The following is a 23,718-nucleotide window of genomic DNA, read 5'->3' on the forward strand; positions in this document are numbered from 1 at the left end:
AGGGACAGGTAGTTCTCTGTGAGTTTGAGGCCAGCCTGGTCTATAAGAGCTAGTTCCAGGACAGTCTCCAAAGCCATAGAGAAAACCTGTCTCAAAAAATCGAAAAAGAGGCCGGGTGTTGGTGGCGCACGCCTTTAATCCCAGCACTCGGGAGGCAGAGGCAGGCAGATCTCTGTGAGTTCGAGGCCAGCCTGGTCTACAAAGTGAGTTCCAGGACAGCCTCCAAAGCTACAGAGAAACCCTGTCTTGAAAAAAAACCAAAAAAAAAAAAAATCGAAAAAGAAAAAAGGAAATGCGTTTCCTTAGGGCCAGTCATTAAAATGTTAACTAGTCTAGGTGGTAAGATATAGTGATCACTATGTTTTTTAACTTTAAGGTGACTAAAGATTTATATAATAGGGGGACTGGAGAGATACTCAGTGATTAAGAGCACATATTACTCTTGCAGTGGACTTGAGTTCAGTTCCTTGCACCCATATGGCAGCTCACAAACATCCATAACTCCAGTTCAATGAAATCTGGTGTCCTTTTCTGACCTCCGAGGGCATCAGGCACACATGTGTACATATATAATTTCAGGCAAAAAACTAATGTACATAAAAAAGAAAAGAATCCAGGCGGTGGTGGCACACACCTTTAATCGCAGCACTCAGGAGGCAGAGGCAGGCGGATCTCTATGAGTTTGAGACCAGACTTGTTTATAAGTTCTAGTTCCAGGACAGACTCCAAAGCTACACAGGGAAACGGGAACACCGTCTCCAAAAACCAAAAAAAAAAAAAAAAAAAAAAAAAAGGAAAAGAAAAAACATTTGTATAACAGACCCAGCAAGGGGGCTCGGTAAGATAAAGGCTTTGCCACTAAGTCCACTGGAATTCTATTCCTGGGACCCTTTTGAGATAATCAACTTGCATATACCATCCTCTGACCTCTACGTGTACATTGTAGCAATTGCTTGTACACATTTGCATTTGTGTATATACAACACAAATAAACAGAGAGGAAAAAATATTACCAGTTGAGGGCTGGAGAGATGGCTGGGTTAAGAGCACTGGCTGTTCCTCCAGAGGTTCTGAGTTCAATTCCCAGCAACCACTTGGTGGCTTACAGCCATCTGTAATGCGATCTGGTGCCCTCTTCTGGTGTGCAAGCATACATGCAGGCAGAACACTGTATATATAGTAGATATTAAAAAAAAAAAAACAAGGGCTGGAGAGATGGCTCAGAGGTTAAGAGCACTGACTGCTCTTCCAGAGGTCCTGAGTTCAGTTCCCAGCAACCACATGGTGGCTCACAACCATCTACAATTCTGGTGAATGCCCTCCTCTGGCATGTAGACAAACTATCTGTAATAAATAAATCTTAAAAAAAATAAAAAAAAAATACTTTGGAGTGAAGTATGATATTTCTCTCCTTTAATCTCAACACCTTGGAGGCAGAGGAATCTCTTTAGTTTAAGGCCATCGTTGTATATGTAGTGAGTTTCCAGGCCAACCAGGGCTATGCAGTGAGACTCTGTTTCAAAAAAAAAAAAAAAAAAAGAGAGAAAAGAAAAGCATTAGGTACAGGCCAGTTGAGGTTTCTTAGCAAGTGAAGGCGATTGCCTTGGGAGCCCTGAGTTTAATTCCTGAGAACCATATGTTGCAAGAGAACTGACTCCCCAAGTTATCCCCTGACCCTCCTAACCACAAAAAATAAGAAAATAATGTAAAAAAAGCTTTTTTAATTGGAGGAATTTGTTTACAGAGTTTATCTGTTTTAAAAGGACAACATGTATTATATTTGAAAAATAAGGTTGATGGCAATATCAGTGAACGTGCTAGCGTGGAAGGGGAAAAATTCATGGGGTCCTACCCTAGACAAAACTACAGGCAACTAGTGACTGCTGGGAGGAGATAGTCTCTCTCATATTGACTGTCCATTGCAGAGTGGTCAGATTTGAAACAGTATCCATACATAAAACAAAGATAGACTCAGAAGGTTGTATTTAGATATCTGAGACAAGGTTTCTCTGTATTGTTTTGGAGCCTGTCCTGGAGCCTGCTCTGTAGACAGGCTGGTCTCAAACTCACAGAGATCTGCCTGCCTCTGCTTCCTGAGTCTGAGATTATAGATTGTGCCACCATGCCAGACCTTCAATTTAAAAATATATATATATATATATATATATATATTTTCATCTTCTCCAAGACAGGGTTTCTCTGTAGAGTCCTGGCTGTCTTGGAACTCACTCATAGACTAGGCTGGCTTTGAACACTCAAAGATCTGCCCACCTGTGCTGGGATTAAAAGCATGTGTCACTATGCCTGGCTAAAAGGAATTAAACAAAAAAGTCATGGATGACATAAATGATAAATTTTTGTGTTTATTGGAAACTAGCGTTTCCCTGGATACTACTAAGTTGAGCAAAAGGTCTGGTGTGTTCAGTACTTGGCTTCACCCACATCCACCGATAAAGCCAAGGAAAGTGTTACGTCTAGAGGTATAATGACTTTAATACCGTTTCACAAGATGCTCTAACAGTGCCCAGCCATCTTTGTGTGCTTGCATCTAATTGTGATGAGTCTGTGTGGAGGTGCTGTGGGTTGGGCAGCAGATTACAACAGTGACAAAAAACAAGCTGTGGAATGGGTGAGCATCTGCAAAATTGATTGGGATGGGCATAAAGCAGCAATTCTTAACTGTGGGTCAAGGCCCCTTTGATAAACTTCTCTCCAGAAATATTTACATTATGATTCATAATGGTACCAAAATTATACTTATAAAGTAGCAATGAAAATAATTTTATGGTTGGGGATCACTGCAGTGTGAGGAATCATATGAAAGAGGAATCATTAGGAAGGCTGACAACCGCTGCCATAAAGTGAGAGGTTGTAGTTATGTAGTGGTTAAGGGTTATGGCAAAGATTCTCAGGTTAAGGATGTCATTGAAGAGTACTTCAAATGCAGTTAAATAGTCCTGCACATTTTCCTGTCTGGAGTGATGTTTACATTTTTATTTTATTTTGAGACAGAGTTTCTCTGTGTAGCCCTGGCTGTCCTGGAACTACCTCTGTAGACCAGGCTGTCCTGGAACTCAGAGATCTACCTGCCTCTGCCTCCTGAGTGCTGGGATTACAGGTATGAGCCACTAATGCCCTGGCTGTTTTATTTTTATCATTATAAAATGAACTTATTTTTCTTCATTTTACATAGCCTTGCATCTGAGACGTTCCAGGTTCTTTGTACAACCACTGTCACAGAAGCTGTGTTTTTCATCACCTTTGTAAGGTATGTAAATAAATATTCCTGTATTCCCTTTTCCTCATAGCAAGAGATCATTATTAATGCAAACTATGTAGAAATGGATTACCATTAATACTTACTAGTAGTGATTCTCTTGTCCTCTAATGTTGAGGACATTTAAGTTTTTTCTATTACTTGTTTGATATGTACGTGCGTGTGCTTACATGTGCATGTGGAGGTCAGAGGACAGCTGTGGAAGTCGGTTCTCTCCTTCCACCACCAAGTGCTGGGATTAAAGGCGTGTGCCACCTCCTGGCTCTTTTTTTTTAAGATGCCATTTTCTGTAGGTGAGGCTGGTCTTGAGCTCATGGTCTTTCCCTAACAGTGACCATATTTTGGTTTTGTTGTGGTATGATAGATGGTAAAGGTAGTTTGTTGTTTTATCTTTTCTTATTTGATAAATGGTTGCTAAAAAAAACTACTGTATGCAGTAAGTGTGCTGGGACACATCTGAAGAAAACAAGACTGTCCTGTCCATTTGGACTTGTAATTCTATGTTTTGTTTTTTCCTTTTCAAGGCAGGATCTCACCATGTAGCCCTGGCTAACTCACTATGTAGACCACAGGCTAGCTTCAGATTTACAGAGATTTGCCTGCCTCTGCCTCCTAGGTACTAGGCTTAAGTGTGTGCCACCATACTTGCCCCTGCCTTACTGGAGCTTTCCATTTGGTGTCACTGGCTGAGCAGCAAACACCTTGGATCCTCCTGTTATGACTTTCAGCTGACTGCAGGCACTTGTTGTTGTCCTTTTTATGTGGGTGTCAGTAAAGCTTCAGACTCATTCTCATGTCTGTACTGTAGGCACTCTACCAGCTGACCCGTTTCCCAGTCCCTGGGAAACAAGGCTTTTTATCTCAGGCTTCTATTTCTTGTCCTCTCTCCCTGTCTCCCTCCCTCTCTCCCGTTTGCTTGCTTTTCTTTTTTTTTTAATTTATTTATTTATTACATGTACAGTGTTCTGCCTACATGCCAGAAGAGGGCACCAGATTGAATTGTAGATGGTTGTGAGCCACCTTGTAGTTTCTGGGAATTGAACTCAGGACCTCTGGAAGAGCAGTCAGTGCTCTTAATCTCTGAGCCACCTCTCCAGCCCCCGTTTGTTTACTTTTCAAGACAGGGTTTCTCCATGTAGCCCTAGCCATCCTGGAACTCACTCTGTAGACCTCAGACTCAAATATTTACCTGCATCTACCTCCCAAATTCTAGGATTAAAGGTGTGCACCATGACTGCCAGGCTGTTTTTTGTTTTTGAGAAAGGGTCTTTTTTTTTTTTTTTTTTTTTTTTTGGTTTTTACGAGAGAGGGTTTCTCTGTATTGTTTTGGAGGCTGTCGGTCCAGCCTGGCCTCGAACTCACAGAGATCCGCCTGCCTCTGCCTCCTGAGTGCTGGGATTAAAGGTGTGCGCCACCACTGCCCGGCAAGGGTCTCTATTGTTACTTTTTCATTCTGACCTTTGCAAGATTGGGGGTGGGTGTAGGGGCTGGAGAGATGACTCAGTGGTTAAGAGCATTGACTGCTCTGCTAGAGGACCCGGGTTAAATTCCTAGCACCTACATGGCAGTTCACAAATGTCTATAATTCCAATTCCAGGGGACCAGACACCCATGGCAAAAAACTTACATAAAATAAAAATAAAAAAGAAAAGACTGGATCTCACATAGTAACTCAGGCTGGCCTAGAACAAATCATAGTTCAGAATAGCCTTGAAGTCTAGATAGCCCTACCTTATGCTCTCAAGTGCCAGTATTACAGGCATGAGCTACCACACCTGATTTGTTTCTCTCTTTTTGGGGGTAAGTGTCATTGGCTACCTTTATTATGTAATGTGTTTGGCAATCCCTCTCTCTTTTCCTTTTATTCCCTTCTGCTTTCATTTGTTTTGTAGTGTCTTTGAAAAATGTATGTATTTTGTGTGTATCGGTGTTCTGTCTCCATGCATTTTTGCATTGTTAGACTGTTCCTGCAGGTGCCAGAAGCGGGCAGGGCACCAGGTAACCTGAACCTGGAATTTGGTAGTAGTAAACTGCTGTGTGGGTGCTAGAAATCAAACCTGGTCCTTTGGAAGAGCAACCAGTACTCTTAACCACTGAGCCATCTCCATTCCCTTTACAATGTCTTACTATGTATCCTAAGCCGACCTCAAACTCTGAATCTTTCATTATCAACCTCATTGTAGAATTACAGGAGTGTTGCTGGGTCCATTTTCTTTTTGAAATTTGTATGCCATGGGGGTTGGGGAGATAGCTTACTCAGTAAAGTGCTTGCTTCACAAGAAGTACTTAGCTCAGTCCCCAGTGTCCACATAAAAAGATGAAAATGGTTACTTCCATTTGTAATTCCAGTACTGGGGAGGTAGAAACAGGCAGTAGTTCTTGGGCCTCTCTGACTATCTGCCTTTCCAAATGGATAAGCTCCAGGACTCAGTGAGAGATCCTATTTCAAAAACAGGATTGTATTAACAACTAAGGCTGACCTCTGGCCTCCATGTGCTCCTTCATACATACAAGAATATATACATTTTTTGAGGGAGGGTCTCATTTTGTCTTGGCATGCCTAGAACTCACTATGTAGACTAGGTTGACCTTATACTCAGAGATCTACCTACTTCTGCCTCCCAAGTGCTGTGATTAAAGGTTTGCACAACTATACCCAGCAAAATAAACATTTCTTTACAGAATTTATTTTTGCATTTATGGACTAAAAAGAAATCTGTTGTGCCATAGATTGGCTTTATAAAGATTGTTTGATTCTAAAACTTGGTTTGTTCATGCCTTAGAAAAGGTTCAGTGGGTAAGAGTACTTGCACAGGAAGCACGAAGACATGCACACATAAAAAAAATTTCAGGCATGACTGTGCCAGTCTGTAACCCTAATAAGGGGGTGGGAAGGCAGAGGCAGAGATAGGTGGATCCTAGGAGTTCCCAAGCCAGCCAGCCTAGCCAAAACAGTGAGCTTCTAGTTGAGTCTCTCTCTCTCTCTCTCTCTCTCTCTCTCTCTCTCTCTCTCTCTCTCTCTCTCTCTCTCTCTCTCTCTCTCTCTCTCTCTCACACACACACACACACACACCCTCCTTCCCTCCCTCCCTGCCAACCTGGCCAAAACAGTGAGCTTCCACTTGAGTCAAAACCCAGCACACCCCCCTTGAGACAGGCACTAAGGCAGAGACCAGTAGAGGAAGGCATCCTTTGGGTTCATGTATATGCACACTCCAGTGCACTTATCAAACACAGACACACACAGAGATTTGTTTGAGTACTACCTATTATATACTTGTCCAATAATGGTGAACAAGACAGATAATGTTCTTGTGTTAATGGATTTTGGCAAGAGGAAACCCTGGAGGAACATGATATGTGAGGCTGAGAGAAGTGTGAGGAAACACTAAATGGGCTCACCTGTGTGGAGAGCTGAGGACAGCCCTAAGCATGGGCTTAACCAAAAAGGGAAGATAGGTATCTTACTGTTTTTGGCAAGAGTAGTTATAGGCTGTGGGCTTTAGGATTCCTGAAATTAATGTCTCCAGAATTTTTGGTTATTTCCTTATCTGCAGTATAGCACTCTACCCAGAATTCAGCCAAGGTGTTTCTTTTTGTTTTTGTTTTTTTCCTGCTTACATTGAGACAGGCAAAACAAAAGAGTCTTTAAAAAAAAATTAATATTGGAGCAGTGGTTCTCACCTTCCTAATGGTGCAACCCTTTAATACATGTGTTGGCCTCAACTACAAAATTACTTTAGTTGCTACTTCATAACTGTAATTTGCTACTGTTATGAGTCATAATGTAAATATATAATATGCAGGATGTCTGATGTGGGACGCCTGTGAAAAGGTAATTCAATCCTTCTCTAAGGGATTACAACCCACAGATTGAGAACCACTCTTCTAGAGGAACCGAATTCACTTCCCAGCGCTCATATGGGGCTCACAACTTTCTGTAACTGCGAGTTCCAGGATTGCAGTGCCTCTGTGGGCACTAGTGCGGTGGATGAAATACGTGCAGGCAAAATACTCATACACATGAAATAAGAATTAATTAGTTTTGGGCTGGAGAGATGGCTCAGTGGTTAAGAGCACTGGCTGCTCTTCCAGAGGTCCTGAGTTCAATTCCCAGCAACCACATGGTGGCTCACACAACCATCTGTAATGAGATCTGGTGCCCTCTTCTGGCCTGCAGGCAGAACACTGTAGACATAGTAAATAAACCTTTAAAAAAAAAGAATTAATTAGTTTTAAATTAACACTGGGAATAAAAACCCAGGTTTGGAAGAAGTGTTAATGTATATATACCAGGCTATTTTTTGGGGGGTGGAGAGAAAGGGTTTCTGGCTGGCTTTGAACTCAGAGATTCAAGTGCTGGGATTAAAGGTGTGTACTACCACGCCTAGCTGAGTCCAAGGATATTTTTGTTTGGTTTTTTGAGACAGGGCTTCTCTGTGAAACAGTTATGGCTGTCCTGGAACCTACTCTGTAGACCAGGCTGGCCTGGAAATCACAGATATCCACCTGCTTTTGCCTCCCAAGTGCTGGGATTAAAGGTGTGCGCCACTACCTGGCAACTTTTGCTTTTCTTTTTCTTTTTCTTTTTCTTTTTTTTCTTTTGGTTTTTCGAGACAGGGTTTCTCTGTATTGTCTTGGAGGCTGTCCCGGAACTCGCTTGGTAGACCAGGCTGGCCTCGAACTCACAGAGATCCACCTGCCTCTGCCTCCCAAGTGCTGAGATTAAAGGCGTGCGCCACCAACGCCTGGCTGCTTTTCTTTTTCTTTTGGTTTTTTGAGACAGAGTTTCCCTGTGTAGCTTTGCTTTTCTAATAGTCATCAGCATCATATATATTTTCTTTCAATTTAGAGAAAAACTAAGATGTATAAATTTCAGCATACATGTTTGAGAGATAGTTTCAGAATTATATATTGAAATAATGTAGGATAAGTGTTATAACCTCAATTTTTAATGTTATATTCTCTATATTAGAGGTTAGACTTCAATTTTTGTAGTTCTAAGATATTGTTTATGATTTATTAAAGCTTGCCTGAGGATTCAAAAAGCAAAGTCAGCCACAAACCATAGAAGCCAGGCATACACCTTTAATCCCAGCAGCCAGAAGCTTGGAGGAGGTGGTATATACCTTTAAGCCTAGGGCTCAGGATTAGGAGATAGACAGATCTTTGTAAGTCCAAGGCCACCCATATCTACACAAGAGTGAATCAGTCTAAAGAGAATTATAGCTCATATCTTTAATCTCAACATTAGGGAAGAATATAAGACAGAAACAAGGTCTCAGAGAGGCTTTTTGTTCTCCGGCCACACTAAGGAGAGGCAGCAGTTTGAGACTTGAAGAGCTCGGTCATTTGTGGACCAGCCCTTTCAGCCTGAGCTAGAGTTGAGAGCTAGTGACCGGCTGCTTTGTTTTTCTGATATTCAGCTCTCTGGGTCTTTTATTTTCTGTGTTACACTCTTTTCTTTCTTTTTCTTTTTTCTTTTTCTTTTTTTATTTAACTTTATGTGCATTGGCATCAGAGCCCCTGGAATTGGAGTTACAGACAGTTGACAGTTGTGAGCTGCCATTTGGGTGCTGGGAATTGAATCTGGGTCCTCTGGAAGGAGCAACCAGTGCTCTTAACTACTGAGCCATCTCTCCAGCGGGCCCCCCCCCCATTACATTCTAAGGTTCAAACCCAAGGCTTTCACATATGCAAGAAGGGAACTCTGCTGCTGAACTATTATTGAGCTCTTGAAAAATGCGATTTTTTTGCATTTTGTTTGGTGTCCAAGTGTCTAGAAACGGTAGAAGGCTTGCTGTAATCATCGCTGTTTCTTCTGCATAATTAGCTTTTTGAAGATAAATGAGTTAAAATTATAATTATCTTAAGTATCCTGAATTAGTCATTTTAAAGCTATGGGTATTTTATCTACATGGAAATTTATTCATTATCTTTCTAAAATATTATAAACACCTTGATCCTGCAGAGGCATAGTAATTCAGATTATTTTCCATTTCTGCTTCTTGGCTGGAGGACTATTTTGTGCTTGCTGATAAGTAGTTTGGTTGATAAGTGTCTTTAACGCATTCATTGCTAACTAGTAGCACCACCTCAGATATCTTTGTTGCCTTGTAATATGCCAAAAGTAAGCTAGAAGTTACTGAAGAGGTAGATATGCTGTCACTGTTAAAAAGTATTAATCATAGCACTTGGAAAGCAAGGGTTGGTGGATCTCTGAGTTTGAGGCTAGTCTGGTTTCCATAAGCAAGTTCTAGAACAGCTAGGACTATTACACAGGGAAACCCTGTCTGGAAAAACCAAAAAGAAAAAAAGAAAGTATTATGATCTGTGTTTTATCTAAAAAAATCATCAAAATTATCCAGTAAATAATTTAGGTTCTAGAAGAGTCAGTTATGATATATACCAGTAATCTCAGCACTTGGGGGCGGAGGTGGCAGAATCAGTAGGTCAAGGCTGGCCCGCCCTTATCCCCTGAGCCATCTCACTGGCTGGGTTTTGTAATATTTCTGTTACTGTCATCTGACAAATTAAGGAAACTGGTATTGAAAGCACCAGAGCAAGTGAGAAAGGAGGAATTACTCACCTAATACAGTTGATTAGCCATTGCTGTAAACTGCTGACGTTCTAATCTGCTGCTATCTATATTCTTAAAACTAAAATCAGATTCTAGTAAAACCTAAATTGTGGCTGATCTATACAGAATGTGCTTATGCAACTGATGTTGAGTAGTCACGTGGTAGATGTTGTGTCCTTGTAGAAAAAAAATCAGAATTTGAAATCTAAATGAAATATTTGGTCAAGTAGAATATTGATAGTGTTTTGGGTGGTGATGATGGAGGAGAACACAGTCAACCTGGACCTCTGTCTAGAGCCATTGTTGGCTGATCTATTCCAGATCAGAGTGCATTTGATCACATCTTCCTCCAAATACAGTAAATTTATGATTGTGACAAGATCAGATGTAGGAACAGTAACATATGACTTCCAGGCCCTTTCTCTTTTTCATAAGAATGCTTCCTACTGGGCAGTGGTGGTGCTCGCCTTTAATCCCAGCACTCGGGAGGTAGAGGCAGACAGATCTCTGTGAGTTCAAGACCAGCCTGGTCTACAGAGTGAGTTCCAGGACAGCCTCCAAAGCCACAGAGAAACGCTGTCTCGAAAAACAAAACAAAACAAAAAAACAAAAACAAAAAAAAAGAATGCTTCCTATAACGCAAGAAAGAAATGTTACAGGGAAAAAGAAGTTTCCTTTTAAGAAAAATACCCTATTCCAGTAACCAATTCTCTTCTAATTTATGAGAAAAGCATTTTTATCTGTGAATAACAAGCTTTTAGTCTTTCATAATGAACTTCATTATGGTAGAAGCCTGCTTTCTAGAATAGTCTAAGGGTACAGTCTTCTTAAGGCTTTGTCATATCTGAGATGATAAGTATTTAGACTTTGTTTTACACAAGTTTTAATAGTGATTGACACATACTTCCTACTTACTTGTAGGTCTTGTTTGGAAAGAAGTAATTTCCTGCTTCAGTAATGAGATGTTAAGACTCAGAAAAGAAGGGCAGTAACTTAGTAAAATTGAAGAGTAGTGTCTAACTTCATTATTTGAACATTTGATAGTGTCTTTTGCAAAAGTTAAAACTATGTCTCTAGCAAATACACACATGTAATACCAGTAGGCAGAAAATTGAGGCAGGAGGATCTTGAGTTCCAAGCTAACCTGGGCCGTGTATGTTTTTAAATTTTTTGGAGGGTCTCTACATAAACCCTATCAGAAAAACCATCAAAACAAAACCTAAAACCTTTCATATACCAACAACACATTTACATCTATTTATTTGGAGTGGCTAAGTTTCTTAAGCTTATGCATACCTATTCAGTGCTATTTTTTGATCCTGCTAAATATTATAGGGAATATAAAGGTTAAAAAAGACCCCTTGGGGGCTGGAGAGATGGCTCAGAGGTTAAGAGCACTGACTGCTCTTTCAGAGGACCCGGGTTCAATTCCCAGCAACCACATGGTGGCTCACAACCATCTACAATTCAATCTGGTGTATATGTAATAAATAAATAAATCTTTAAAAAAAAAAAAAGACCCCTTGGTATTAGACCGTATAGATCAGATAGTGGTGTCCAGAAAGAAGATAGACATTTGCTGTTACAGCTCTGAAGTCCTCTTCTTCCTCCTCCTCCACTGTGGGGTTCAAGGATCAAATGTAACCCTTTTTGTGACAAGTGCTTTTACTAGTCTAGCTATCTCATTTAGAAAGCCCTGTTTTTCCACTACAATTTTTAAAAATTAATGTGTGTAATGTTTTCCTGAATATATTATGTAAATCATGCATAACTGCTTATCTACAGAGGTCTTTTTTGTGGTCAAGGCTGGCCTGGAATTCAGAGATCCACCTGCTTCTGCCTTCCTGGTGTTGGGATTAAAGGTGTGTGCCACTACTGCTCTGCCTAGTTAATTTTATTTTCTTGTAGGGAGTGACCAGTGTTGGTTAAACTGATGTTCTTGTTTGCTTTCTGTTGCTATGGAAAACACCATGACCAGAAGTAACTTGGGGGAGGAAAGCGTTTATTTTAGTTACAAGTCACATATACTTCATCATCAGGAGAAGCCAGAAGCAGAGCTGGAGGCAGGAGCTGAAGCAAGAGACTGGAGGAAAGAATGTTTACTGGCTTGCTCCTATCAGCTTGCTCAGCCTGCTTTCTTGTATAAGGGTTGTGATGGCACAAGCCTTTAATCCCAGCTCTAGAGAGAGTCAGAGGCAGGTGGATCTCAGTTTTGAGGCAAGCCAGAGCTACATAGTAAGTTCAAGGCATAGTAAGACCTGTTTTTAAAAAAAACAAACAAAATACATATACACGGACAGACAGACAGGCAAGGTGTGGTGGATCATTCCTTTAATCCCAGAATTTGATTTGGGAGGCAGAAGCAAGAGAATCTGAATTCGGGGCCAGCCTGGGCCACATACCAAGCTCCAGAATAGCCAGGAAAATAGAGAGACCTATCTCAAAAATAAATAAATGAAGCCAGGTGGTAGAGGCACATACCTTTAATCCCAGCACTCAGGAGGCAGAGGCAGGTGGATCTTTGTGAGTTCAAGGCCAGCCTGGTCTACAAAGGATTTCCAGGACAGCCAGAGTTGTTAAACAGAGAAACTGTCTTGAAAACTCGTAAGAGAAAAATAAAAAATAAAAACACAAAAAACAAAAAAGCAAAGTAAGTTAAGATAGATAGATATACTTTGTTTCTAATCCCTTTGATCTACAGATTGTTTTCAAGTCAGTGAATCTTAAAATATATTAGTGGTTTGTTTGTTTTTTTAACCATTATCATCTCATCTGGTAAATGAAGATACTACAGAAGGATATGTGATCCCTAGAGGTGTACCCATCATTGTGTAATTTAAATCACCGAAATGCTTCAGCCACACTGGAACTTAAAGAGTTTGTTATCTACCATCCTTTCATTGTCCCTCCCTTCCAGTTTACCACTCTAATTATCACCTCCTTGTTTTTAATTTTTTAATCTTTCCCCCACTTTTTTCTCCCTCCTCTCCTCCCTCCTTTCTCTCACCCTTGAGACAGGATCTCATGTGTGCCTCCACACTAGGTTTCTGTTGCGGTGGACACTGAACCTCGGGCATTGTGTGTTAGGCATGTTCTCTACCTGGTGGGCTACATCCTTCAGCCTGCTCCTCCTCTCATTTTATCTAGTGGAATTTCATTTGTGGTTAAGTCCAACTCAGCCTATTCTGTACCTGCAACAGAATACTAGAGAAAGTATATTAACTGGTCTCATTTTGGACTAAGAGCCCCTGACTTCAAAGGTAACCCTATTCCTGCCAGGCAGTTCTAAGATTCCTTATTTTGTTACCTTGTTTTTAGAATAGTGTAACTTCTCTTTTAGTGCAAACCTATTTCCTTTCTCAGTGTCACCATCAACTATTACAGTCTTGCTTTTTTGAGAAAATGAGGACTGGGGATGTAACTCAGTTGATGGAGTACCACACACAGCCCTATGTGGGTTGGGAGTGGTTGTTTGTTTTTTGAGATGGAATCTCTATGTAGTCCTGACTGTCCTGGACAAAAAGAGAAAAGAACTGAAGGAGAATGGAAGCAACTAGGAGAGTTTACTTATGTGTGTGTCACCTTCATTTGGCTGTAGTGGTCAGCCTCCACCTCCAGTGAGGAACAGTCCTCCGCAGGTCATTGTCCTAACACTTTGACTTGGGTGTTAAGTCCTGTTCCCTTTCATCTCAGCGCATTCCAGCAGTTCTTCCCTCTGCAGAAGGCCCACCAGCCACTTTAAAAGTCCCAGGGTGGCCGGGCGTTGGTGGTGCACGCCTTTAATCCCAGCACTCGGGAGGTAGAGGCAGACAGATCTCTGTGAGTTCAAGACCAGCCTGGTCTACAGAGTGAGTTCCAGGACATATGTTCCTGTATGTTGTCTGCATGCATGTGTGCACCATGTACACACCTGGTGTTTCCTAGAGGTCAAAGAGAGCTTCATATCACCTGGAACTTTAGTTATGGACAGCTGTGAGTAGCCATGTGGGTATTGTAAACCAAATCCTGGTACTCTGCAAGAGCAGTAAGTTGTAGAAGTTTTTATTTATTTATTTTTACTCTTTGGGGGTGTCACCCAGCTTCCAAATAAACACACCTAGACTTATTCTTACTTATGAATGCCATTTCTCTTTAACTACCTATTGCCTCTGGGCTTTTAACCTTTTTTTATTGTATGTATCTTCTTATTCCATTGATGGCTGGCTAGGTGGGTGGTTGGCTGACCCCTGTGTTTTCTCTTCCCTAGATTTCTCCTCCTATTCTCTCTGCCCACTAGCCCCGCCTGTTTTTCTCTCCTGCCTAGCTATTGGCTGTTTAGCTCTTTATTAGACCAGTCAGGTGTTTTAGGCAGGCAAAGTAACACAGCTTTACAGAGTTAAACAAATGCAACATAAAAGAATTACAACACAGCCAGGCAGTGGTGGTCCACACCTTTAATCCCAGTGGTCAGGAAGCAGAGGCAGGTGGATTGCTATGTGTTCAAGGCCAGCTAGGTCTACAAAGTGAGTTCCAGGATATACTCCAAAGTTACATAGAGAAACCCTATGGGGTGGGGGGGGGATATGCAACACATCTTTGCATCAGTAAACAAATATTCCACAGCATAAATGAATGTAATACATCTTAAGTGAATATTCCACAACAGTAAGTGCTCTTAATGTCTGAGTCATTGCTTCCACCTTCACACACCATGGCATCCTGTACCCTCTTTTTGTTGTTGCTCCTAAATTTTATTTATGAATTAATATAAAACATTTCTCTTGTTCCCTGTACCCTCTTTTTGGTTTTTTGAGACAGGATGTCTCTGTGGCTTTGGAGCCTATCCTGGAACTAGCTCTTGTAGACCATGCTGGTCTTGAACTCACAGAGATCCACCTGCCTCTGCCTCCCAAGTGCTGGGACTGAAGGCGTGGGCCACACTGCCTGACCTTGTACCCTCTTTTTTAAAAATAGTGTTTTGTGTAGCCCTGTTTCATGTAGCCAGGATTGACCATGAACTCTGATTCTCCTAGCTCCCCTTCCTAAGTGCTTGTACTTAAAAGTCCTGCCTCACTATCTTAGAGTTGCTATTGCTGTGATGAAATACCATGACCAAAAGCAGGTTGGGGAGGAAAGGGTTTATTTGGATTATACTTCCGTCACTGAAGGAAGTCAAGGCAGGAACTCAAACAGGGCAAGAATGTGGAGTTAGAAACAGATGTAGAGACTGGAGGGTTGCTGCTTACTGACTTGCTCACTGTGGGTTGTTCAGCCTGCTTTCTTACAGAACCTAGGACCACCAGCACGGGGAGGGCACCAACCACCATGAGCTGGGACTTTCCCATCAATCACTAATTAAGAAAATGCAATTTCTCAATTGAGGTTCCCTCCTTTAAAATGACTGTAGTGTGTGTCAAGTTGATATAAAACCATCCACACATATCATAACACCTTTTTTAAAAAAACATCTTTTTTCAATAACAGTTTGTTGAGGTGTATTTATGAGATGTTCATCACTGCAAGTCAGTTTTAGAACATACTCCTTTCTTAAAGCAGCCGTACTTTAGCAGGGTATGATGGCACATACCTTTAATTCTAGCAGTCAGAAGGCAGAGGCAAGTGGATCTCTGTGAGAGCAAGTTCTAGGACAGCCAGGGCTGTTAGGCAGAGAAGCCCTGACTTGAAAAACCAATAATAATAATAATAATAGCAATGATAATAATAAAAATGAGGCCCATCTCAGGCATGGTTTCATGATGTAAGCTCCAGGAGAGGCCCAAGGCTGTACTTGGAGGCAACACGTAATTGGGGAAAGGATAATTTAGGGCCAGGAATGGACTTTGGAACAAAAGCAAATGGGCAAATAGGGTGCTTCTTTCTGAGAAAAGGAAAGAGATTTTCAGTAAAGACATTTCTTTGCCCTGAGGTGGTTAGAAATGTTCAAGGCTCCACCAGTGGTGGTGCACGCCTTTAGAGGCAGGTGGATCTCAATGAGTTGGAGGACAGTCTAGTCTACAAAGTAAGTTTCAAGACAACCAGGGCCATTACACAGGGAAATCCTGTCTCAAAAAAAAAAAAAAAAAAGGTGGTGGCCGCACACCTTGAATCCCAGCACTCGGGAGGCAGAGGCAAGTGGATCTCTGTGAGTTCGAGGCCAGCCTGGTCTACCAAGTGAGTTCCAGGACAGCCTCCAAAACAATACAGAGAAACCCTGTCTCGTAAAACCAAAAAAGAAAAAAGCCAAAAGAAGGAAGGAAGAAATGTTCAAGGCTAGTTAGTAAGTAGATAAAGGTGTATGGTTTTAAAAAGTGGGAGACTTGGCTGGGAAATGCCTCGGCAAGTAAAGGGAGTTGCTGCCAAGTCGCTGCCAAGTCTGATAACCCGAGTTTGATCCCTGGACCACATGGTAACAAAGTTCCTGGAAGTTGCTTTCTGACCAACCACCATCTATCTGTTCTCACATCCTTCATCCAACAAATAATGAATTAGTCAATGTAGTTTTTAAAACATTTCAAGGAGACTGAAAGAGAAATGGTTGCGTTACAATTTTAGAGGATCTTAAGTGCCAGGCATTTTGACATTGAGAGTACTCTGAAGGTCTGTGGGCAAAAATGTGACTGGAGCCCAGCCATAGGAACAGGATAGCTATTGTATGTATGGTGTGTATGTTTATGTCTGTCTGTCTCCATCCGTGTGTCCCTACAAGTTTGTTTATTTCTTCTTCCACCTGGGTCCTGGATCTCAAGCACTGACCTCAAGTCATCATGCCTGGCAGCAAGCACTTGTTTCCAGAAGATGGCACCAGATTCCCTGGAACTGGTGTGGGTGCTCAGAATTAAACTGGATCCTTTGCAAGAACAGCCAGTGCTTAACCACTGTGCCCTCTCTCCAGCCCAGCAAACACTTTTATTCCTTAAGTCATACTACTCAAATTTCATTTTAAGAGGAATGAAATTGCAGGTATAATTAGGTATGGTCCTAACTAAATTGTGATCTCTGTAGACAGACTCATGTTTGGGGTAGTCCTTCTACAAGTGCTGAGATTACAGGCATACATATGCCACCACACTCTCTTTTATTTATTTATTTATTTTTTTACAGGGTTTCCCCTCTGTATGTAGCTTTGGTTGTTCTGGAACTCGCTCTGTAGACCAGGCTGGCCTTGAACTCAAAAGAGATCCTCCTGCCTCAGCTTCACCTTTAAAAAAACAATTAATTTATTATGTCTGAGTGTATGTATGCCATGGCACATGTGTGGAGGTCAGAGGGCAAGTTGTGCTAGTTGGTCTTCCTTTTACCTTGTCTTTCCAGGAATTGAACTGAGGTCAGGCTTGATGGTAAGTACCTTAACCAGCTAAGCCATCTCGCCATTCCCCTAGCTGCTTGTTGACACACTTAGAAACGGGGTCTCCTTAGGAGACAGAGGCAGGACTATTTATCTCACAGAACCTGCCTCAATCGCAAACAAAAGAGAAGGAAACAGGGAATCATATAACCCAGGCTGGATTCAAACTTGCTATTGACTCTGAGCACCTGATCCTCCTGCCTCTACTTTCCAAGTCTAGGACTACAAGGCTGTACTACCACACCTGTGTATTTTTGGTATTTTATAGAGTCTCAGTATGCCCAAGCTGTTCTCAAACTTTGGTTTTATATGATTTTGAGATCTAGGGATTAAACCTAGGGTTTGGAAAATGTTAGCCAAATGTTCTACCACAGAGTTACATCTCCAGTCCTTAAAGGTACAGGGTAGCCCAGGCTTACAGTCATGTCCCAGCATGCTTTGCAAAATTTATTTTTGAAATAACATATACTATAGCTTACACTGGCCTGGAACTAGGCATACCCTGTGGTCTCATGCTGGAAGTAAGCCTTCTGCCTGGGCCTTCCAAGTGCTGGGATGACAGGCATGAGCCATCGTGCCACCCTGTAAAATTATTCATTTTCTTGGTTATTCATTGTTAAGGTATAAAAATATAACTCTGCCAGGCGTTGGTGGCGTATGCCTTTAATCCCAGCACTTGGGAGGCAGAAGCAGGTGGATCTCTGTGAGTTCGAGGCTAGCCTGGTCTACAGAGCAAGTTCCAGGACAGCCTCCAAAACAATACAGAGAAACCCTGTCTCGAAAAATCTATACATACATACATACATACATACATACATACATACATACACACACACACACACACACACACACACACACACACACACACACACACACACAGCTGCTGTCTCTTGGCAGGGTGTCTGTGCTGGTAATCCAAACTCATCCTCATGCTTGAGCAGCGAGCACTTTACTGAGCCACCCCGTGATAGATGAATTCTTTTATTATTTTTGTTTGGTTGTTTTGAAACAGGGTCTTACTATGTAGCCCTGGCTGGCCTGATTTTTTTTTTAACTGTGTACACACACTAGTCTAGCCTCAAAATCCTTTAGATCTGCCTATTACCATGTCCAGCCTATATCCTACAGTATTACATTATTCATTCTGATAATTTGTATGTGTTTTGTTTTTGAGATAGAGTGGCATACTATTGTCCAGTCCCCATTCACAGTACTCCTACTGCCTCAGCCCCTCAGAGCCAAAATTATATGCACAAGCTACCATATCAGGCTCTGGAATTTTTTTCAGTAGATTCCTTAAAAATTCTTACCTAATGGTTTTGAATAGAAGTGACAAAAAGAAATGTCTGAGTCGCTGGTCGGTGGTGGCGCATGCCTTTAATCCCAGCACTCAGGAGGCAGAGGCAGTCGGATCTCTGTGAGTTCGAGGCCAGGCTGGACCGACAACCTCCAAAACAATACAGAGAAACCCTGTCTCGTAAAAACCAAAAAAAAAAGAAAAGAAAAGAAAAAAATGTCTGAGTCGTGGCAGGTGGATCTCTGTGAGTTCGATTGAAGAGTGAGTTCCAGGACAGCCTCCAAAGCCACAGAAAACAAAAAAGAAGAAAAAAAATGTCTGCTTCGTTCCTCATCTTATGGGATGGCTGTTAATCTTTAACGTTAAGTACAGTTTTTGGTGTGTAGCTTTTGGGTGCCAAATAGAACATTATTCCAGAATTTTTAATTTGGGAGTACTAATAGTGCTCCCTTCCTACACCCACAGCCACTAAGATGTGTCATAATCTGGTGCTGCTTATGGATTCTTATACATTCTAGATAATACCTTTTGTTTTGTGTTTAAGGGATGGCTGCCATCAGGAAGAAACTGGTGATTGTTGGTGATGGAGCTTGTGGTAAGACATGCTTGCTCATAGTCTTCAGCAAGGACCAGTTCCCAGAGGTTTATGTGCCCACAGTGTTTGAAAACTACGTGGCAGATATTGAAGTGGATGGAAAGCAGGTGAGTTCAAGTTCCACAATAACCGATGTCTTGGAATATTAGGTACCTATTTAATCAATTAGACTTTTTTGTACACAGTGTAGCAAAAATGTTATAAACAGCAATTCATTTCCCCCCTGCCACCTTATTTTTCTTTTGGGATTCAGGTTGGTTGATTTATTAGTAGTTGTTTTTTGAGACAGTTTCTTGTAGTTCAGTGTGGTTTCTATATCACTGTTGAACCAAGGCTGGCCTTGAACTCCTGATTTTCTAGGCTCCATCTTGTTTTTACTTTTGAAATGGGGTCTCATATATTCAGGATTTTCCTTCCTCCACCAACTACATGAGATAATCACAGGTATATGTTCAGTAATGCCAAGCTAGTATAGTGTGTTAGATTAGCTGCTCTGAATTCAGGATTTGTCGTTGTAGGGCCAAGAATACAAATAATATAGAAAATACACAGCCTGGACTACCAAGCGAGTTCCAGGACAGCCTCCAAAGCCACAGAGAAACCCTGTCTCGAAAAACCAAAAAAAAAAAAAAAAAATATATATATATATATATATATATATATAGAAAATACAAGCTGGGCATGGTAATTCAGGGCAGGAGGGAGGAAATGAATGCTCTTTCAGAGGCCCTAGGTTCTGTTCCTAGCACCCACATGGGCATCAGGCACATATTTTGTATACATACATGCATACATACAGGCAAAACATTCATACACAGAATAAAAAAGTAAGTATCTTTAAGTTTCAGATCAGCTTCAGTTAGAGAGTAAGAGGTTGCCCATTAAATAAATAAATTCGAAAATACATAACTAAATAGATGAGTAAATGGAATTGGGGGTGTAGCTTAGCTTGTAGAGTGAATGCCTTCTGTTCAACCTCCAACACCACATAAACCAAATGTGTGGTGGCACATGTTTCTAATTCTAGTACCTGGCAGATAGTTAGGAAAATCAGAAATACAAGGTCATTCTCAGCTACATTTGTGATAAATTAGGTGAAAATTTGTTGAGAAATATATTGTTTACATTGATTTGAAGTCAATATTTTTGAAGCTCATTTCTCAAAGGCCTAGTGAAGAATGTATTACTGATTTTATGACATTCCATCTGTATAAAGTAACTTGTGAGGTGTTGTGTTTCTATAACTATCCACTAGATAGTTGGTACACACCCTTAATCCCAGCACTCCGGAGGCAAGGGCAGGCCGATCTCTGTGAGTTCGAGGCCAACCTGGTCTACAGAGCAAGTTCCAGGACAGCCTCCAAAACAATACAGAGAAACCCTGTCTCTAAAAACCAAAAAAAAAAAAAAAAAGATTGAAGATGTTGTAGAGTTCTTGCCTAGCATGAATGATGCCCTATACTCTCTTCTAGCACTTTATAAAAACTAGACATGGGAAGAGCATACCTGCATAGAGTCACCCTTAGCTATATCTTGAATTTGAAGCCAACCTAGGTTTTGTGCAACTATGTCTCAAAAAAGAAACATAAATTAGCTCTTCTACTAAAATCTTTTGAGTAATGGTCCATAATTACCTTTCCTGTGCTGTTAACCTTGAACATTACTTACCCAGGAAAAAGGGTCCTTCATTCAGGAAGAAGCCTCCGAAATAAGGGAGTTTGATCTAAAAATAGTATCCATAAGTATTGTGTGCCTCAGAGCAACTCAGGAGCCACTGAAGGTGAAAAGTTACTTAGTCTGTTACTCAAAGATTGATTATGTATACATCATTCCTCCTGCATGTATCCCTGCAGGGCAGAAGAGGGCACCGGATCTCATTATAGATGGTTGTGAGCCACCATGTGGTTGCTGGGAATTGAACTCAGGACCTCTGGAAGAGCAGCCAGTGCTCTTTTTTTTTTTTTAATATTTATTTATTACATGTACAGTGTTCTGCCTACATGCCAGAAGAGGGCACCAGATTGAACTGTAGATGGTTGTGAGCCACCATGTGGTTGCGGGGAATTGAACTCAGGACCCTTGGAAGTGCAGTCAGTGCTCTTAACCTCTGAGCCATCTCTCCAGCCCCAAAACTTAGTGCCCAAACAGGGACATGAACCCTGGATCCTCAGATTAAAAGTCTGATGCTCTACCGACTGAGCTATCTGGGCAAACAGATGTTAATAGAGTATTCTTTTTCCTAGCATAATGTGAATCTAATAAACACTTTTGTAAAAATGATTTTTTTTGTTTGTTTTGTTTTGGAAATAGGGTTTCTCTGTAGCTTCGTAGGCCAGGCTGGCCTCCAACTTACAGAGGTTTGCTTGCCTCTGCCTCACAAGTGCTGGAATTAAAGGTGTGAGCCATCACCACCTGGCCTCCTTTAGTTTTTTGAAATTATAATTACATTATTTCCTGCCCCCCAAAACATCGGTTCTCAACCTTCCTAAGGCTATGACCCTTACAGTTCCTCATGTTGTGACCATAAAATTATTTTTGTTGCCTTTTCATAACTGTAATTATGTTATGAATCATAATATAAATATCTGATACATGACCCCTGTGAAAGGGTCATTTGCCCAGGTTGAGAACCGCTGCTCTAAACTCTCCCATATATCCTTCTTGCTCTTCAAATTCATGGCCTTGTGTGTGTGTGTGTGTGTGTGTGTGTGTGTGTGTGTGTGTGTGTGTGTGTGTGTGTGTGTCTAAATATATACATAAGCACAACAAACTCAGTCTGAGTAATACTAACTTCATGTTACATTTTCAGAGCTAACCATTTGGAATTGATAACTAGTTGGTGTACTCTTTCCTGGGAAGACTTTCTACAGCTTTCAGCTGGAGGTGCCCTTAGTTCTTTGTGTTTTATAAACTACAGTGGTTTATTAGCTGGACATTTGGAAGTATAGCGTTTTATTCTGTTTATAAATTTGCTATCTTGATAATACTGTTTAAACATCCTGTATTTGATTTTTTAAAAGATGAATGGCAATTTTTACTATTTTGGACAGTTTGCTGTTTGAATGTATATAGTGAATGGCTTTTTTTTTAAATCGGCAGTAATATTAACATTGCACTTGTGTGGTTGTTTTTCCTGTTGTAGGTAGAGTTGGCTTTGTGGGACACAGCTGGACAAGAAGATTATGATCGCCTGAGGCCTCTCTCCTATCCAGACACTGATGTTATACTGATGTGTTTCTCCATTGACAGCCCTGATAGTTTAGGTGAGTAGCTCTGCAGGCTTGTTGCTTGGCTGCCTATTTAGATGGGAAAGATCTGTTTTTTGGGTCCTTTTGGGTATCAAGAGGTAGCAAATCAGATACTCTGACATTCTTTCAGAAAATGAATTTTGCCAGGTGGTGTGGTGCATACCTTTAATCCCAGCACGTGGGAAGCAAAGGCAGGCGGATCTCTGTGAGTTTGAAGTCGGCCTGGTCTACAGAGGGAGTTCCAGTACAGTTAGGGCTGTTAAACAGAGAAACCTGTCTTGAAAAACAAAACAAAAACCTCAAAGCTCACCTCCTCCATAGTGATACACTACTTCAAGGCCACACCTCCTAGTAATGCCACTCCTATGGGCCAAACATTCAAACTCATTCCTATTCAAATCACCACAGGAACCAACAGCTAGGTAGAAAGAGAACATGACCTTTCTACCAGCAGTGCAGGCATGGCCTGTGGTCAGCTTTTTTCTGTGGGGCAGAATCCAAAGGTCTTATTTGGGTTTCCACTCCCAAGAAGCTCAGCAACGCCTTTTCACTCTTTTTAGTTTTTTGAGACAGGGTTTCTGTGTAGCTCTGTAGATCAAGTTGGCTTCAAACACAGAGATCCTCTGCCACCTGAGTGCTGATATTAAAGATACGCACTGCCACCTCCCAGCTGATTGTGCCTTTGGGGGGGTATTTCAAGATAGGGTTTCTCTGTATTGCTTTGGAGGCTGTACTGGAATTTGCTCTTGTAGACCAGGCTGATCTCGAGTGCTGGGATTAACGGCATGTGCCACCAACACCTGGCTTGATTTTGTCTTTTTCTATGATTTTAAGATTAATGGATTTTTAATTTTCATTATATAGTGTCCCAAATGTCCCGTTGTCCATCCGTCCCCCCAAATGTTTTTTTTAGTAGTGTGTGTGTGTGTGTGTGTGTGTGTATTTCAGGGTCAGAAGACAATAAGCAGGAAACAGTTCTCTTCTACCACTTGGGCCCCTTTACCTGATAAGTGATCTTGCCAGCCCCCAATGTGCTTTTGAAACAACAGTGGAAAAGGAAATGACCTTACAATTTAACTAGGGTTCTTAAGAGTTCTTCAGAATGGAATTAGAGTTTATTCTCAAATACTGTACTTTTTTTTCCCCTTCAGAAAACATCCCAGAAAAATGGACTCCAGAAGTCAAGCATTTCTGTCCCAATGTGCCCATTATCCTGGTTGGGAACAAGAAGGATCTTCGGAATGATGAGCACACAAGACGGGAGTTAGCCAAAATGAAGCAGGTATGGTGTGGGGGTGGGAGGAGCTGGAGTTTTGGGTTTTTTGTTTGTTTCTTTCTTGGTTTTTGGAGACAGGGTTTCTCTGTATTATTTTGAAGGCTGTCCTGGAACTTGCTCT

At 41.3% G+C, this 23,718-nt stretch overlaps 1 protein-coding gene and 1 non-coding gene across 2 annotated transcripts in view; one reads left to right on the top strand and one right to left on the bottom strand.

Annotated features, from left to right (window-relative positions):
• Positions 1-23,718, top strand: part of Rhoa (ras homolog family member A) — a 31,455-nt gene that overhangs the window by 5,248 nt on the left and 2,489 nt on the right. Inside the window, exons 2-5 of the mRNA XM_040739511.1 lie at positions 3,194-3,268; positions 19,023-19,180; positions 22,216-22,336; positions 23,473-23,603. Of these exons, the coding sequence (XP_040595445.1) occupies positions 19,025-19,180; positions 22,216-22,336; positions 23,473-23,603 (408 nt within the window). The 5' untranslated portion in view covers positions 3,194-3,268; positions 19,023-19,024. The remainder of the gene's footprint in view (positions 1-3,193; positions 3,269-19,022; positions 19,181-22,215; positions 22,337-23,472; positions 23,604-23,718) is intronic.
• Positions 21,211-21,283, bottom strand: Trnak-uuu. Its single transcript has one exon. It is a non-coding gene; the product is annotated as a tRNA-Lys (tRNA).

The sequence above is a fragment of the Mesocricetus auratus genome, unplaced genomic scaffold (genome assembly GCF_017639785.1).
Source record: "Mesocricetus auratus isolate SY011 unplaced genomic scaffold, BCM_Maur_2.0 Super-Scaffold_100691, whole genome shotgun sequence".
Classification (NCBI taxonomy): Eukaryota; Metazoa; Chordata; class Mammalia; order Rodentia; family Cricetidae; genus Mesocricetus; species Mesocricetus auratus.